This window comes from Lissotriton vulgaris, unplaced genomic scaffold, assembly GCF_964263255.1.
Source record: "Lissotriton vulgaris unplaced genomic scaffold, aLisVul1.2 SCAFFOLD_1535, whole genome shotgun sequence".
NCBI lineage: Eukaryota > Metazoa > Chordata > Amphibia > Caudata > Salamandridae > Lissotriton > Lissotriton vulgaris.
In genome coordinates, this window is record NW_028248545.1 from 397,660 (window position 1) to 417,109 (window position 19,450).

Sequence of the window (19,450 nt, forward strand, 5' to 3'; positions counted from 1 at the left end):
CTAAAAATGGGGTCACCCAATCTGGTCGTGGACCTGGGTTACGTGTAGTATCAAAGACAATGGTCCAAACCTAATGATAAAATTCAACTTAATGCATACTCGTAATCAATATTTATACAATTTAGTGAGCCTTCAAACTAATTGGCTCTGTGGTCTCAATCTGTTCAGTAGTTATTCTGGAAGAAAAAGATGCAACAACCTGACAAGAGACATTTAGATGATCAGAAGGAGTTTTAATGAATCACTCCATCATTGAACTCAATTATATACATTGAAAGCTATCGTTGGAGCGTGGTCCTTATCAGAGTGAAGGGCAGAGTGTGTCTAGGTAGTCTTCTAAGATCGCTTACGTTGTGCATAAATAGCCGCTGCTGCGGGGGAAAACGTGTCTAGATCATCTTCTAAGGTCGATTTCGTTGTACATGTAATGCCGCTGCACAAATTCAGTATGACCGCTGTCAAAGGATCGCACGGTGGGGGAATCGGCAGATCGGGTCGAAACGTCGACGCCTCTCAAATTGCAAATTGGACCCCCCTCTACCCAACTTCATTATACATGTTACTTTGGAATTTATGTTTCGGACTGTATAAATGTAAAAGAATAACATCAAAGAACCAATACAGCAAGGAGTGGCCTTTTGCCCATAGGGCTGGAACTCTTAAACCTGCTTGATCAAAAGTATCTCAAATTGGATTTTTTTACACTTCTGTGCCACAAGCTTTACCAGCTTTTTACCCATTCCCTACTCACTGCACTTTCCTTCTTTGCACGCTCTTATAAGCACTACGCTCCTTTGTACCTGAAATGTATGAGGAAAATGTATATAATTGAGTTCAATGATGGAGTGATTCATTAAAACTCCTTCGGATCATCTAAATGTCTCTTCTCAGGTTGTTGCATCTTTTTCAGCTCAATCTTCAAGCACGAAGGTGCCGGCTGAGAAGATTTGGGCGTACCACCTAGCAATTCTCCCGCTACCCCCCCGCTCAATGGGATAGGAGAGCAAACAATAACGGAGCAACTCCAATTACCGAACATTACCTGCCCTGTCACGTGCAATCAGAATCACTAGCACACAGTACGGCCTCTACTTTGCAGAGGATAAAGAGTCAGAAGTAACAAGAAATTCATAATGAAGAGGAAGACGATCATACACAAAACACATCCCTAAGGAACACCTACTTTGGGAAACTGAAAGGTACGGACCAGTGGGAACAGAGCATTGTGTTGAGCAGCAAACAGTACCACCTGTAACATTCTCCTGAGGGTGAAGGTGATATAAACCTCGAGAGAGACGCCCCATTTGTATTCTGAAGTATTTCTTCTCAGATCATCCACCTTCATGTTGAGAGAGCCCACCAGAAGGCTTACAGTAAGCAAAACAGTTACAAAGGTACAGCTCCACAATTTCAGAGCTTTTATGCACAGGGGACTAGAACCCACTCTGCCCTGTTTGTTGGTATATCAACTAGTGCTTGTGTTGTCAGTGACAACCTTAACTAAACCAATAGGCCACAGATAAAGTGCAGAAATGCCTTGAGGTCCAGGCAAAACACCTGCCGCTCATGCAGATTGATGTGATATCTCTGTTCAGGAGGAACCCAGATGCTGAATCTACATGCCATACAGATGACAGAGGGCAGAAGCTTCAGTCACAACGGTAGCAAGAGCTTGTGAAGGCCAAAAGACTTTCCACAGGTATTTATCAAGATTTCTCCTATGCCACTTCTATCACCCTCCTGAGAAAGGAACACCCTGTTGAATGCTTTCTCAGCGTCCAATGCTAACAGTGTAGATGCTATTTTCAAAGATTGGTCTTCTTGTATGATGTCTGGTAGTATCTCCGCCAGTCTTATGGCCAGTAACTGCACGCAGACTTTATGATCTACATTTAATATACAGATAGGCTACACGAAGCACACCGTTGTACATTTCTGCCATTTTTTGGGCAGTTCTAATAATTCAGTGACCACATTGTCACCTACTGAATGACACCACTTGGTCAGGATAGGCACTAATTAAGAGGAGAGTATCTTATAGAATTTACTGGGAAAACAGTGAGATCGCAGGGACTAGGAGTTCATGTTCTTTATTGAAGCTTTGACGTTTTCTGTGATCGGGGCTATCATTCACTGCTTTTGGATCTCTTTCAATGCCAAGCCCTAGTTCCACTAAAGATTACCTTTGCCCAAACTCGTTTTCTTGAGTCAGAATATAGGGACATAGAAAAGTCAATAAAGAACGGTCTTCCTACACTAGGTTACATATCTTGTCCGTGTCCAGTTTTGCATTTAGAATGCTGGCCAGCAGATCATTTGACTTGATCACAGTCTCATACTTACAGTTTAGACTTGAACTCTAGGAGTGATTATCTGACAAGTTCACAAATAAACTTTTTTGATGCCCTCTGATAAATAACCCATCTCAAGTCTGCTCTAGCCCATGGTTGTTTACACTTCCTCACCACATCCCAGAGTTCAACATATAGTTTGTATTCAACCAAACCTCTGTTCTATTTCTCCACTGCAGCCAGGTCTATTAGCCTCAATCCAATTACTGCTTTCAATGCCATTGGACTGCATATCTCCGGTTGTGTCTGGGATTGTAGGCAGTTCTTTATGGTATCAACTGTTTTGTCTGTTCTGTCTTGTAGTAGAAACCTTCACAGCCAATAACAGTCTATACATGCTGTGTCAATGCCTTCAAGAGTGCCTATTACTGGGGGTTGGAGCCACATCAAGATTAGCCCTATTTCTGCAGTCTGACAGGGCTTCCTAAATCAGGATGGTCTCTATCCACAAATACGCTTGAATGAAAAGTCTAGCAATGGTCTGTGAGGTGCAGTAGCTACCAAATTTTCACCAGCTTTCATTTTTTTTAATGAATATTTTATTTTGAAAGGAAATAATTATGCTTAGAAGCGTCTGCAAATAGTTGCATCAAATCAGATAGCATCCTGGGAGCCTTCTACATAGCCTCATATTGCTAAACTTAGGCTTTCAATTAATGAACCATAAATACAAGTTTGAACAACATTAACACATCATCAAAAATATTACCTAAACTGCAGACAGTGCCCTTTCCTGATCCATAATGTGGTACTGCAAACTGGTAGCCAAAGGGTTTGTCTTGCAGGGGTTTGGACCTACTTGTCTCAAGGACAAAATACACATGAGAACTTGTTGCCCTTGACCCCAAACAACATTTACTGGGTGTCGGGCTATAGGAATTCCACATCCCTTAACACCTCAAGAAAAAAGTTCTTCCAATTTAAGGAATGTGAAAACTTTGATAGAATGAGGTTTGGATTCCTTTAATATGTTTAAACAGTCAATTGGAAGCTCCACATAGCAGTACCACAGTTATTCAGGAGATACAGACAATCTCAGCAATTGCACGCTAAACAAGAGGATGTCGGTGGACATTCTGCATATATATGGCCTGCACCGAAACGTCCTTTGAGGTGGCACCAACAAATAGATTTACAAAGGGAGAAGAGCGCCTCTGCTAGCACAGTTTATGCAAAACCACAACAGTTGGAGAAAAGTTCTGTGCCCTCCGTTAGCGCCCATAAGAATTTTCTTGCACGATACGCCAATTTACATCTCTGTGAGAAGAGCAGGGAGAGAAATTTTGCCTTGCAGCAATACCCGTGTAGAAGTCTGGGCATCTGGACAGATTGAGCAAGAGAAATTGGCCAGAAGTAAATACAGGAGAAAATGGGCAAATTGTTGAATGCTCGGATTAAAGCCAAAACTCGCCGACTTCAGGCCAAAGAGGCAAAAGAAGCAGCTCGGATGGCGGGCAAGGAATCCTCTGAAAAGCTGCCCGGGCTCAATTCTACATTTGAGAGCTCAGATGAACAAGATTCACCCTCCACGGAACCATTAAATCAGACTAGTGTCTCGGCGAATACGACACCGGACGATATGAATGTAAATACTGCCAGTCCAGAGGTGTCACAGCCGGATAATACTGGATCTAACGGCCTAAAAAAGTAAAAACAGCTACAAAGGAGTCAAAGCAATTTTCCCTCTTTTAAAAAAAATAAATAAATAAACAGATCTACAACTTCCTGTAAACCCTGCTCTAATTATACAGCCTACGGTGGAAAACTCGGGGATTAGTCAACCATTGGCTGTCTCACCACGAGTAAAGTCTGTCAACCCCGGTCCCAGACCAAACACTATACCGCTGCCGGGGCTGATACTTCACCAAGATGAGGAATCGTCGCTGCTGATTGCGCAAAAGGAGCCCTGTCCAGGAAACATAGAATCAGCATAAGTCTCCAACCAGATGGAGGGTATTTCTAATACCCCCGGTTCCTCAAAATCTCCGCTGGCTAAATCCCAGATACAACCTCAATTGGCTTCACAGAAGGCAGCTTTGCCACTGTCCATGGATGACCGCATGGATAATCAGCCACCCTGTACGGTCAAACTTTTTAGTCCCATCCTCCGTTTGGATACTGAGTCAGCGAGTGAGGTCCAGATGACGGTGAAAGATAGGCTAAATCCAATTTTAGATGAGGTTTGGGAGCTGAAAAGATCTCAGAGAGCTGAGCTCTCCTCTATTCATCTGCGACTGGAGAAGATGGAGGATGCAGTTTCAGATTTTCCACTTAGACTTCAAGAAGCTGAGGCTCAGATTTCAATTCTTGAGGACCAGATGACGGTGGTTAAAGAAGAGGTGAAGGTGGCAAATAAAAGCAAGCGGGTGCTCGAAAATAAACTGGATGAGCAGGAAAATTATACACGGAGATCCAACCTTCCTATAGTCAGGGTCCCTGCAGGGCTAGAGGGATCCAACACAGTTCAATGGGTCACCTCATTCATATAACAAAAAGTCATTCCAGAGTATGAAGGGGATTGGACTATAACTCGGGCGCACCGGGTACCTCCCCACCTTTTTCCTAACTCTACGCTGCCACATACAATTTTAATAAATTTCAAGGACTTTCGCATAAAAGAAACAATACTATCTAAGGCTATTCAGCAAAGACAGTTTACAGTTCATGAAACAACTAAGTGTCGTATTTTCGCGGACATGTCTGCAGCAGCGGCACGTAGGAGGAAAGAATTTGTGAAAATTCTCCATCTGTTCAAAGCTAATGGAGCTCAGGCCACTATTGCCCAACAATCCAAATTGAAAGTTTTGGTGAAAGGCAAATTCTTTATGTTCTCCGACTTAGATGAAGCTCAGGAATTATTGAAGGAAATTTCCCAGGCCATAAGGGGTGAAAAGGAAGGAAGTAAAATAGAGCTAAAAACCTTGGGTTTTTAAAATAGGTGTGGTCAGTTTAAAGATTAAGCTTTGCTCTTTTAATTTGGTTATGGATAGTTGGCCCATATGCTCAAATGTCAAAATGTTAAGAATTTGGAATATCTAATCTTCCACTAAATGTTTGAATGGATCACTAGAGGTTAAGTATGCTAAGGTTTTTGCGCATTGCTTGGGGGACGAAGGAGGGATCACAAGCGTGTAATAACAGGACACCCGGTTGCTAGGGGGAAGGGAAGTGTGGCTGGCGTGGGGGGAGGGAGGAAGGACCACATTTTGGGGGGGGGGGGGGGGAAGGGGCACAGGGGTAGGTTAGGAGCACTATGGAGGGAGGCGGGGAGGGTCATAGGGGGTGGGTAGGGAGCAAAAGCAAGGAATAAATGAAGTCCTTCATTTTTTTTGTTTGGTTATTTTTTGATCAAGGTTTTACACACTCTATTAAGAGAATTAATCTATTGCAAATTTTGTCAATCTTTCTGAATCTCTAGTAAGGAACAATTGAAAGTAGTGTCATTCAATGTTAATGGTTTAAATAATAAGAAGAAAATGCGGACCATAGAGATGTGGATTAAAACAGAAAATCCCTCGGTAATTCTTTTACAAGAAACTCCTATTCCATCGATAACATTATCTGATTTCTCTATGTTTAGGGCTTGGGCTTCGTACCAAGGTTTTTCCTCACCCTCTGTATCTCATAGAGAGACAGCTATTTTTTTTAAACAAAATTCAAGCAGGAGGTTATAAATTCTGAAAGTGATCACCTGGGGCGCTGGTGTTGGGTAACTTGTACAATTCAATATAGACAGAGACCTATAACCTTTGTAAGCTTTTACGCGCCGGTTCAAGATAACTTTATGATATATATCCTTATTGACGGTTATAGGAGATGTGATAATTGGGGGAGATTTTAATATTCTTATCAATCCGAAATTAGACTCCTCTACACAGGCAAGACAACTAAAACCAAAATCTTTGAAAGTTCTCCAAAACTACATAGTCACTCTTGATCTCCATGACCCATGGCGTTTAAACTTTCCGAATAAAGCAGAATTTACGTGTTGGTCAGGTAGATTTAAATGTAAATGTAAATGTGGGTGTACTTGTAAAGTGCACTGTGACTCCATCGGAGTATCCTGGAGCTGAAGACCGCTGGAGAACCAGTCCTGGTTTTCCCTGTGAGATGGTCCCTTTCTGGGTATCTCCAAGGTGAAACCAGGCATCCCCGGCGTCTGTGGGGGGGCCGTTGTAGAAGTCCTCATCTCGTATAGATTTTTATTTGGTCTCTAGAAAATGTTACTTTAGTCAGCTGAGATTTCTCTATAATGGATTTTCGGATCACGCTATGCTGGTCTTAAGAGATTTTTTTAGAAAATTCTGTAAGATCTCCCAAAAGGTGGGTTTTTATTAAACAGTATCTGAGTGATGAAGCATGGGTTAGTTCTATGAAGGTAGAGATTAAAGAATTTCTTACTCGAAATTATGAGTCCGCTCCATTAAATATCGTTTGGGACTCTCTAAAGGTCTTTATCCATGGATTTAACATCGGACAGGATGCAGCTAGCTTGAAGGAAATCAGAACTAAGAACAAAACCCTAGAGCAAAGAGTACAAGTACTTAGCACTATAGGGCTTCATAATCCATCTAGTGCTAACCAACATCAGCTAGATCAGGCCAAACGGGATCTCAGTGCTAATTACTACGCTCAAAGTGAAGCTGTTTTTCGACAACAAGGTCAGAAGATATGTGAAGAAAGCAACTTCACAGGCAGATTCCTGGCCTGGCAGGCTAGGGAACATGCTGCCTCTAACCTAATTAAAGCTTTAAAGTGTCCGCTCACTCATTTAGAGACAGATGATCCAGTTAAAATAGGGGATATAATGCTTAAGCATTATGGATCCATTTATAGCCAGCATCAGAGTGTAGATTCCTCTCTGCTAGAAACCTTTTTCACATAATAATAGACTGCCTACGCTATCAGAAACAGAACAACTATCCATGGCTAGTCTATTCTCTATGGAGGAATTAGAGAGAGTCATTAGGATCTTCTTAATGGTAAGGCCTGTGGCCCAGATGGGTTTCCTTCGGAATTTTTTAAGGTTTTTTTTTTTGCTGATTTTTTTCTTATATCAATAAATTCCATGTTAGAGGGAGGCACAATACCAGACTCCTTCAGACAAGGCAATATAGTAAGTTTCCTGAAGAAGGGGAAGGACAGCAAGGACCCAAATTCCTATCGCCCAATAATGTTAAACTCAGACTACAAAATAGTAACAAAACTTCTATCATCGCGCTTTAACGAATGCACAGCAGAATTGATCCACCCAGATCAGAATGGTTTTATCGCGGGCAGACAGCTGGCTACTAATACTCATGATTTAATTGCAGCTCTGGATTATTTTGAGACACGAGGGATTTCTGCGTTAGTTTTATTATTTGATGCTGAAAAGGCTTTTGACTTGGTGGTTTGGGAGACCTTGTTTATAATTTTGGGGCACTTCGGTGTTTCTGTTAAAATCATATCTTTGATTCGTAATTTGTATACCAACGCTAAAGCGAATGTCATCATTAATACTTCAGTGGCTGGGTCAGTCTCAGTTATGCGAGGTACAAGACAAGGGTGTCCCCTATCGCCAGTCCTTTTTGCTTTTTTTATTGAGCCCTTGGCAATTGCATTGAGGAACTGGCGGAAAGTCCCCCCCCCCCCCAATTAAATCAATGGCTAAACTGAAATTATATGCAGATGACATCATGCTCATTATTAAACCTGAATTGCGAGTTCAAGCTAAGGTATTTCAGCTTTGAGGACTTTGAAATCCTGGGGGGATATTGCATAAATAAAAAGAAAAAACGGAAATACTGCATTGAGGGGGTAAAGCTTTGGAGCTGCATCCTGACATATACGTTACTTGAATTAAACACTAGACCAAAGAGATATCTTGGAGGTTTTTTTTGGCATCGGTTAGGGATTTGTATGACCTGAATTTTGATCCCCTTCTTCAAAGAGTTCAAACATTGTTCTCACGTTGGAACTCTCTACCATTAACTATTCTAGGTCGAGTGGCATTGATAAAAATGTCTGTTCTTCCCTGGTTTAATTTTTTGTTTTCAACTATTACATGTTTTTTGCCAGGTTCTTTTTTACTCTAGTAGAATCTATGTTTACAGCCTTTATTTGGGCAAAGAAAACACCTTGTATTGCACTAAGCACTTCATATGAGGATTTGGATCAGGGAGGGCCAAATCTTAGGGACTATTGAAATGCATATTTTGCACAGTATCTATCAAGATTTTAATGTCAACTTCATACTAAAAAATGATTTATAAATTTCTTTATTGATTTAAGGTGTCAAGAAACTCTGATACAGGCTCCTTTGCAGTTGTTTAAATCCCCCAAATGAGTTCGCTATAAGTCCTTACTTTGTTTTGTTTTTTAAAAGCCAAGCTTTGTTTAAAAGATATTCTATTCCCATTATTAATTTAACAACTTTATTATCCTGCATTCTCCCACTGACTAGTGTTACACAATGCTTAGATCTAGTTGGTAATTGGGCTGCGGCAGGGTTTTCGAAACTTTCGGATTTTTTGAGAAATGGGAAATGGATTACCCTGGTGGAAATGTCACAATTAATTACTAGAAATGTTATTCTATTAGGGTCATACAATACTGTGTATAAGTTTCTTGCCCAACTGGATATTACTCGGTTGGGTCAACAAAGCCAATTAATAAATGAACTTTTAATTGACGAACCCAATAGAAAACCGGGGCTTGGAAGCGCCATCTTGCCCAAATGAGGAAGTTGGATCTTAGCCAGAAGGTGACGAAAAAATGGCAGGATCAGGAAAATCAGGCAATGCCTTTGAATGTTTGGTTAGTTGTTAATAGATTTAATTTCAGCACATTACGAGGGGCGAATTGGCGGAGAATGTTATTTTTTAGTAAATGGTTACTTTATCGAACACCTACTTCCATTTCTAAAATGTATCCTAATTATTCTCCACACTGTTTTAGATATACCCATCACTCTCCAGCTAACTGGCCACATGTCATTGCTCACTGTGCTAAGATTGGAAAATTTTGGGAAGAGATCTTTAGTTATTGTCAGACCGAATGTGATATCATGATCGCAGTGAATGAGAAACTAATCCTGCACGGTTTTGACCCGGATCTTTTTGTTTGCCTGACCAGATGGCTAAATTACTATATATCGCTATGGCAGTGGCTAGATCTCTTTGGTTACAATAATGGCGCACAGAGCAGATTCCATCTATGTATGACTGGCTACAAAAGATGAGGAGTTAAAACTAGTCAGCGGACCTTTGCGTTACAGGTGGGGGGGGGGGATTAGAAGATTTAATAGGATCTGGGGGAAATTTTTTGATTAAATTGGAGAGGAATTATTGTTATTATAGGAGGCAGTAGTTTGTATAAATATTATATTATTTGTGTATACTGTGATTAATTGCTTAGCTACAATGCTTGGTGTATGGCTTCTGTTTTTATTTGATAGGCGTATGTAAATGTTTTTCTATACTAAATGAGTTTTAGAAATGGCGATGGATTGTATAATATTCATACTTTTGTATCGTCACGAATGACTTTAATAAAAAATAAAAAAAAATAGAGTAGGTCTTTGTACCACAATGGTATATGCCAGTCCAGAGCAATCCATATTATTCTCATCATCTTGCCTGGTTTCACTTGAATTATCACTTTGGGGAGCAACGAATCAGACTAAAATTGTTGGGTCCTCATCCAGCGGCTCAAAAGTGTATTACATACAGACCAAGGCAGTAGAAACCTGCCTGGGTTATCTCTAGGCACTTTAACCTTTTGGTCAGAGGAGGCTGCTGCTGATTTTTTTGCTCCCCTCTTCTTGTTAATCTGCACCTTGGGGAACTCCTGGTTCTTCTCAAGCCCCATAGATTAAAGCCTTAACTTACTCTCCAACCTCCTTTCTTTTGAGTGATGAAAACAGTTATTTCTTTTAACGACGATATTCCGCTTTGACTTGTCCTGCATGTCTTTCCCACTTCCTGATCTTGTCATTTAAAGGCAGTAAAGGAGAAGATAAAGACAGTTGAAGGTGGAGCTGGTCTCATAACTGGCAGGCTGGGAAGTGAAGTAAACACTTTCAATAAAAGGCTGGGCGGCTCTGAAGAGGCTGAAACAGAACTCAGTGGTGGAGAATACAGACATTGTGCTCAGAAAGAGAATGTTAAAATGTAAAATATCTGGGAACATCACTAACAGAAACATATCGAAGTGAAAGCTCACTTGCCAAGCTGAAGCTGCTGGAACACTGAGCAACCCATTCAACTTCTCACTGACTAACCTCAAAATACACCCTCTTTGGCCTTAATTGTTTTTTTAAGGTATCGCAAGACAGATGTGACTCTTCTTTGTGGAGCGAGAGCCCACAAATCAGGGGCTACAGTTGCTCTACTCGCACTACTTCCCTTCCATTCTTCCCATAACCAGAAAGACACTGGTCACAAAAAGCTGGCATGGAGGCTCAAGGATTAGGCTGAGTGTGTGAAATTAACACTACACAGAAGAACACAAAAGGGCACCAACCTAAGAGAACATACATGAGAATAAAGAAGAATTTGGAAGATATGGACAATGGCATAAAACCGAACCAAAAACCGGAATTTCGTGTCATAAAAACAGCATCTTAAAGCTAACAGTGCTCAAAAGAGCCAACAGTTTCATTGACTCTTCGAGAATTACAGAAAGGCTTACCGCGTTTTGGAATTCTTTAAGCTACAGTATAAGTTTAGTACTCTGTGTGTAGGAGAATGTGAAACATCTATTTACGTACTACAGTTTCCTTTACTTATTAAAAGTGGGAAGAACAGTATTTTGTGCTAAATGTGCGGTTTGTTTTACATGGGTTATTGGGATGTTTTTACAAAATAGTTAGAAAATGCAGCATGTTTTATTTATTTTTTATTCTTTTTGTATGAAACAAGCCCGGTTTATTTTAGACGTTAACGTTGCGACTGTAGAAAACAAACAATATACCACAGAAAGTATTTTAACGATCCAGCTGACACAGATGGTCTACTGTTTATACTTTCTTCAAAAATTGGTGATGAAAAAAAATAGGATTATAGGAAAGTACCAGGGCATACTTTTCTTTAACCTTTAAAAAAACAACACTTTTTTGGGTATTTTGATTTGAGTGGTGAGGTACTTGGATATCCTGCAAACCAAAAATTGTAATTCTTGCCTATGACCAAACACTCCTGAATGCACCCGATCTCATCCAAATACAAACATTTTACAAAACGGAATTTCTAAAACTACACAGCTGTATTTTACGAGTCAAAAACGTAGCACTCTGACAACCAGAACCCCATTGGCTTCATAGCGGACTTCAAATTATATGAACAGATCTGGCGAGTTCTGGGATTAGCTACTCAAAGGGATACCAGCTACTAGCAGTCATGAAGCACAAGTTTTGACACTGTATGCTGACAAGTTGCAATTCTCCACGAAAGGCAATTCCACCACTTAAAGCAAATTATGTTCACACTGCTTACCAGTTTCCATCCGCTGCCTTTTAGAGACTGCTTCCTTTGTCTCAGAATCTCCTCCGTTATCAACATCACCATTGGTCATAGTTTCCAGTTTACGTTTTGGGAACTGCTTGCGAGCTGAAGAATTAAGGATAGTACAAGCGTTAGGAAGATCACCACCTTGGTCATAGTTTGCAGAGTGCCACTTTATGCTGTTTTTATGTAGGCTCTGGTATGTTTCAATCTCTTTTATGCAACTAGTTACCTGTTCTTCGCTTTGGGATGCCAGAAGGAGAGATGACCATTGGATCTGAGGAGAGGGGGCTCTCTCCAGACCGATCACTGGCTGGAGAAGAAACATCCTGAGAGGACTCTGCCCGTGGGGTCTTCATTACAGTCACCTGCTCCTGAAAAAAAAGAGCCAAGAAGCTGAATTTCTGATTTGTTTTACTTTTCTTTATATTGTAAAGTATTTCATTTGATAGCATAACTACCTTCCAAAATACATCCAGTTCACCTTGCAACACACCTTCTTTCAATAAATTAGTAGTAGTAAATCAGGATACACTTAATATTTATCAAAAACAAGATTACACAAAACGGTTCCATAGTGAAGGACTACTTAACAAGCATTTACAATGCAATAGGTCTCGCATTTGCAAAAGTTCGAGCAATTGGCATTGTAAATGACAAACCTTTGATTTATGTGTTGGTTTTGAAAAGCGATAAATAAATGGCATTTTCATTTACAATGCCAATAGCTTCATCTCTCGCAAATGCGAGATCTATTGCATTTGCAAAGCAATAGGTCTCGTACTTACGCGAGTTTGAGCTATTGACATTGCAAATAACAATGCGTTTTATTTAGGTTTCATAAACGAAAACATAAATAAAAGGTATTGCTCAAACAGCTCAAGCTTGCTGCAAGGCATTTCTGCAAGGCATGTCTGTATCCTGTAGGAAGTAGCTCACACATGTTTTACAAATAAAAGGGCCTGGAGCAGATATGGTTATACTCTTATTTGAGCGTTTTTTTGACGTGTTGGGCATATTCTTGAAGTACAGCCAGTTATTAAGCAGGGCCGCTAAAGTCGAAATTATTGATGCCAAAAATCCCCCCTGATGCACAGGACGACAGTCTGCCGGAATACTCTTGCCCCCCCTGTGATGCAGACTGTATTGTGGCGCATTAGGTAAAACACACCTTAAAAACATAACTTCACGCAGGGTTTTAAATGGGCTGGGTCTTGCCGGTGCTCACCATCAGCAAGTGTTAAAAGCAGGAGCCTAGACAGGTGGTTATTATGCTGTATATTTTGTCCTTAGTCTGCCAATAGAACTTTTTTTTTAAACTGTGCAGCAGTTAACTTTTCTGGGGCAGTTTGGTGAGCTGAGACAGGTCCGTATCTGCCTTTCCATTTTTGTCCTTAGTCTGAGAATAGAAAGAAAAAAAAAAAACTTACTGTGCAGCAGTTAAGTATTTTTGATGTAAGTTTTAATTTTTTGCAGTTTTGTATTGCTAAACTGGAATGGTTTCATTAAACACCCATAAGGACATTCCCATTTAATTTCTTGTAGGCACAGAGGATTAACTAATTTGCCCAGAAGGGGGCAGAGCTAGCCAGCGTCGATGGCGGACGCGTGAGCCTTCGGCTCCTCGCCTTAGCCCCGGAAAAATCCAGCTAATTTATCCTTCGAAGTGTCCAATCTTCCATATTCGGCTCTGCTACACTCACTGACACCCCAAGGCAACAATGGGTGGCTTCCAGACCCTAGCTGGCGAGTTCCTCCGAGTGGATTGAGGCGAGGATCTTTGGCGATCTGGCAGCGGCGGACTGGGCCGGACACCGCGGACTATCCTGGAAAGCAGGCCGAGCGACGTCACCGGACGTGCGGCCGCGGAGCACGGTAGAGGCGGTGTGGTGACCGGCCGGGCCGAAATCAAGCGTTTACTTGACCGGAGCGCCCCCCCCTTCTTGGCTGCCACCCCCCTTCGGGAACATTTGCCCTCGAACGAAGTGGGTCCTTGGTGGCGCGGAAGCTGTGCATTTGAACTACGTAGTGGCGCCTCCGCAGCAACGGAGTGATCGCAGGCGCATATCAGCTCCGGTGTGTCCAGGAGTCCCCACGGCCCTCCACTACACCTGAGTGGTAGGTCCGGCGCCGAGACTTTTGCACTGATAGCGCCCGGTGCCGAGTGCGGACTTTGCTAGAGTGGTTGGAGACTGTTGGACCAAACTAACGGGCGCCATCTTGGGTGCCTCGCACCGCCAACACAGGCCCAGAGAACTCGGCGACCGGCAGCAGCAGATCGCCGTCAGGAGAGACTCACACACTACCCTTGCCGACTGAAGGCAGTGAGGTGCCCATTGTGGCTGCGTTCGCCTGCTGCCAGAGAAGAACATGGGGAAGAACGACACCACACAGGCAAAACTCTCCTTCGATCGGCGTCGACCGAAGGGAACGGATGCAACGGCCCCGGAGGCATCCCCGAAGGGGGCCACTGCGACTGGCCCGGCGTCCAGAGAGCTCCGGGACATGTTGGCTGCTATGGAAAAGGGCATACAGGACAGTATCGTGTCTGTTGGCTCTAAAATAGACGCACTGTCGTACCGCATGGACCGCATGGCGGAACGAGTCGACAAGCACGCGGAGCGCCTGGACATGGCGGAACGGCGTCTCAAGGAGGCGGAGGAGGCGCAGACCGAATGGGACAAGGACAGAAAACAATTCGGTAGACTCCTTCAGGTAATTCGAGATAAGGCAGAGGATTTGGAGGCGCGCTCGCGCAGGTCCAATATCCGCATCACGGGAGTTGCGGAGACCACTCAGACCGGCAAAATGGAACTCTATGTTGAGAAACTATTGAAGATTTTGCTCGGGGAGGAGGCCTTTTCCCCCATGTTTATCGTGGAACGGGCACATCGCACGCTGGGCCCACAACCGCAGCCGGGCGCGCCTCCTCGTCCCATCATCGCGAAGCTTCTCAATTACCGCGATAGGGACACTGCTTTGCGCCTGGCGAGAGACAAGGGTAAGCTGCAACATGAGGGCATGGACATCTCCCTTTACCCAGATTTCACGGCTAAGGTCCAGGAGGAACGGAGACAATTTGCGCCGTACAAAAAACAACTACGTATGCTGGGCCTGGACTATGCGATGCTGTACCCCGCCAAACTCCGCATCAACACAGGGGGGCATTCCTACTTTTTCACGGATCCTAGAGACCTACAGAAATCCTTGAAGGAATGGACTCGGGAGCGCAAGGAGGCTCGGAAGAACCAGGAAGACGATGCTGGTTCAGTCTCGCACATGGACGAGCAAGACTAGATGGGTCCTAATGGAGTATTTAGCCCTCCTCAACGTGGAGGGGACACTATTTCTCAAATGGAGAAGCTGAACCACCCCCTTGGGGGGCGGTAAGTCTGGATTGCACTATGACTGTCAGTACTGTTTGATGGTGCAGCATACGGATCGAGTGGATTTGCGCTATGGCGGTAGTTGAAGAGGGGGGAGGCTAACGCTGCTTGGGGGTATGCACAGTCCAGTGTACAATGATTGGGGGGTTGGTGGGATTGGGGAGCGCATTGGTGTGATTTACTATGGACACTGAACATATAGCGGGCCGGGCTGGAGAGCCGAACTGACTTTATGCGATTGAGCAGTTGGTGGTGCGGTTACTTCCATGAATGCTCTGCCCCGGTGCCTTTGGCTGAGTGACTCCCTGGGGAGTCGAGTTTCGAAACAAGCTACAAATTGCTATTTTTGGGTTGATGGGGGTAATTTTTGGGGCCTGTCTGACCTGGTTGGGGGTGGTCGGCTGTGGGTGGGTGGGGGAGCGGGTGGTGGGGTTGGGGGAGGCTACTGACGGAGGTTCTTGTTTCAATGGGTTTGGGGAGTTTGCAATGGCTTTGAGTGGACTGCTCTGTGAAACTGTACCCGAATTGAAATGCCGGCTGGCTACAACGGGGAAATGTGTAGTGCTGCGTTTTGTTCTCGCCATCCCTGGTGATACCATGGTTCAAATGTCCTTGCTATGTCGAATGCTGCTTTGAATGTTCCCACACATTCCCCACACACTCTGAAAATGATGACATGGAACGTGCGGGCCTGAACGATTACCGCAAGTTGAGGAAGGTCCTTAGCTACCTACACCGACATCATGTTGATTTGGCCCTATTGCAGGAAACCCATTTGCCTATCAACAGTAGGATGTTACAGTCTTGTGGGTTGGCGGGACATATTGTAGCGGCTGGCTTCACGACACATTCTCGGGGGGTATTAATCTGGGTCAGCCCTTCCTCACAATTGAAATTGATCCCGGTAATGCCAGATACGGAGGGTCGATATGTCCTGGCTAGGTGTGTGGGTAAGGGACTTTGATGTTAACATTTACGGCCCCAATTATGATAACCCTGAATTCTACGCTGCCCTGTCCGCACACTGTAGGTCTTATGCACAACCTGGGATGTTATGGGGAGGGGATTTTAATTTTGTCTTTGACCCTGAGAGGGATCGCTCCGCGGGCCCTGCTCGGCGCCCGGTGGCCTCCGCCGCCTACATGAGAGCTGAGCTGATCAAACTCGACCTGATAGATGTCTGGAGGGACAAACACCCCTCGAAGGGCGGCTTTACACACTATTCGGCCTACCATAACGTCCACACTAGAATAGATTATTGGTTGGCGACTCCTCCGGTCCTGAGCAGTGTTGTCACTTGCGAGGTTCTCCCGCGCACCCTCTCGGACCACTCCCCCATTCTGCTGCATCTTTCCACTGCTAGGAAGGGCATACCGGCCTTCATCTGGAGGTTCCCCCCCCTTCGCCCTGTTGGATGATGTCTTTCGGGGCGAACTGGCGGAAGATATTGAAATTTTTTTTGCTACTAATCTGGGCTCTGTTGATAACTTTTTCACGGTCTGGAAGTCATTCAAGGTTTTTATTAGAGGCATGGCTATGTCAAAACACTCCAGTATGCTGCGCACCATTAGGCGGGAGCTGACCGCATTAGAAGCTAAGCTGGCGGACCTGGAGAGCCGCCAACTACTGGATCCTGGCACTGACAACGGCTCGGCGCTCACCCCTTTACTGTCAGAGTATCAGTCACTAGCAGACAGGGAGATTCTCTATATGGGTAAATACGCCACGGCCCGGGTCTACGGGGAGGGAGATAGGCCGGGCGCCCTTCTGGCTCGTATGGTTAAGGGCTCTCGGAGACCTCTAGTGATAGATGAGTTGAGATCCCCAGAGGGCGACGTGGTCGCGAATGAGGAACAAATTCTATCGACTTTCAGACGCTACTATGCCGAACTTTACCAGTCCAAAACACAGGGCGTTGAGAGCGAAATGGACGATTACCTGGACCATATCGCCATGCCTTTCCTGCGGAATTCGGACAGGGAATTTTTGATGGCCCCCTTTCATGAGGACGGAATTTTGGAGGCCCTTGCCGGCATGAGAGCAGGTAGTGCACCGGGTTCCGACGGGCTCACGGTAGGCTTTTATAAGACCTACAAAGACATCTTGCTCCCACACCTGATCACCCTCTTCGACACGATCTGTGAGGACGGTGAGATGCCCCTCACCATGCGTGAGGCGATACTGGTCACTATACCGAAGCCGGGGAAACCCCCGGACCTCTGCAGTTCGTACAGGCCTCTTAGTCTGCTAAATGTGGACGCAAAGATTTACGCCAAAGTACTTGCCAATCGACTGGCTCTCTTGGTCCCGGAGCTGGTTGCGCCTGAACAGTCAGGATTCGTTCCGTGCAGAAATTTAACATACAACATACGCACGGTGCTGGGTACGATGCAACATGTCCGACAGGAGAACCGGGCGCTAGCGATATTCCTGGACATGGAGAAGGCATTAGACTCGGTCGAATGGCCTTTCATGATCAGAGTGCTACGGAAGCTGGGCTTGGGCGAATCGTTTCTGCAGAGGATTGGGGCGCTGTACCACCGCCCGTCAGCCAGATTGAAATTGGGAGACAGGGTGTCGGAACCGATTTATATTGGTAGGGGAACTAGGCAGGGCTGCCCCCTATCGCCTTTACTCTATGCGCTGGTGGCGGAACCCCTAGCTTGTGCCATACGGGAGTACCACAGTCTGGAGGGGATAAGCTTTCCCACCTACAAAATAGGGATATCGACGTACGCTGATGACACCTTGCTATACGTCCGAAACCCGGAGTCGAATCTGACTGCAGTTCTCCGGGAGGTGGTCCGCTTTGGCTCACTCTCAGGTCTACGGGTGTATTGGGACAAATCCATCGCTTTCCCTCTCACTCCAGTGACACATCCCTTCGACATGGAGTACCCTCTGAAGTGGTCCACAGACTCAGTCAGGTACTTGGGCATTCGACTGTACACTGACCCGGAGGTCCTGGTCCGGGATAACTACGGCGTAGCCTTCAATAAATTAGTCGATGATATGGACACTTGGTGTAAACTCCCGCTATCCCTCCTAGGCAGGATCGCCATCATGAAAATGATCGTGCTGCCCCGGTTCCTGTTCCTTTTCATAAATATTCCAGTGGTGCTGTCGAAGTCCTTTTTTAGACAGCTCACACAAGTCTTGATCCGACTGGCCTGGGGCGGCAAACAACCTAGAGTACAGTGGGTGACACTTATTCTCCCCTGTGAGATGGGAGGTCTGGGGGCCCCGGACTTGGAGCGCTACTACCGAGTGGCACAAGCTGCTCATCTGCACTCATGGGTCCACGGCGGTATTTCAAGTTCCTTCAGCGGGTGTATTACACCCCCGAACGATTACATCGATATGGCCTCCGTCCCTCGGCGGAGTGTGAGCGTTGCCGAACGCCGGTTGCCGACTTTTTCCACATGGCATGGCTCTGCCCTGGGGTACATGCTTTTTGGGGGGAGGTATTTACTGAACTGGATCAGATATTGGGGGAGACACTGCCTCGAACACCAGAACTGGCGCTCCTAGGTTACTCTAAGCCACTCCCCCCTTCTCTGCGTCGTCTGGTCGATATGGCGTTGTTGATAGCCAGGAGAGTGGTGGCGGCCTGTTGGATGCGAGGGCCTCTCCCTGCCAAGACAAGGTGGACGAGGGATCTACAGTATTGCTGTACTCAAACAGAGCTGTACAGCGAATTGCTTCCGCCTAGGAGCAGACCGAAAAACTTCTGGGACCTCTACAAAGAACACTTACAAAAGGGAGAGGAAGTCGGTTCAGAAACCTCGGAGGTGGTGGACCTCCAGGACCAAGTATTGGAGTAGTGGGTTGAACACACATGGGTTTCTCCCCATGGGGCGAGGAGGGGAGGGGGCGATGGGGTGGGTGTGGGTAGACTTGGAGTCCGAGGCCTCACGGGGGCGTGGTGGGATGGCTACAGGGGGGACAATCATACGGGGGTAGGGGTTAGGACAGGGCGCACTGCAGACACACCATGTTTTACTCACGATTGGGAGGGTGTAGAAATTCCACAGACGCACTCACGGGAGGGAGGGGGGGAGTTGGGATGGGAGTTCGGGTAGTTTTCTTTGACCTTTTTCTCAACATAAGACCTTGCAACCGAGTTTACATCAGGAGATGGCCAGTTGTCGCACTACACCACACGCTACCTCCAGAGGGGTATCACTATTGGTTATACTGGACTAGCGCCACTACATCACGCCGCAGG

The 19,450-nt window shown here is 45.1% G+C and overlaps 1 protein-coding gene across 2 annotated transcripts in view; it reads right to left on the bottom strand.

Moving 5' to 3' along the window:
- LIG1 (DNA ligase 1) overlaps nt 1-19,450 on the bottom strand; it is a 397,262-nt gene that overhangs the window by 305,034 nt on the left and 72,778 nt on the right. For both annotated transcript variants that reach the window (XM_086950012.1, XM_086950011.1), the window contains exons 5-6: nt 12,069-12,210; nt 11,828-11,941 (exon numbers count right to left, since the gene is read on the bottom strand). In XM_086950012.1, coding sequence (XP_086806138.1) covers nt 11,828-11,941; nt 12,069-12,210 — 256 coding nt within the window. The remainder of the gene's footprint in view (nt 1-11,827; nt 11,942-12,068; nt 12,211-19,450) is intronic.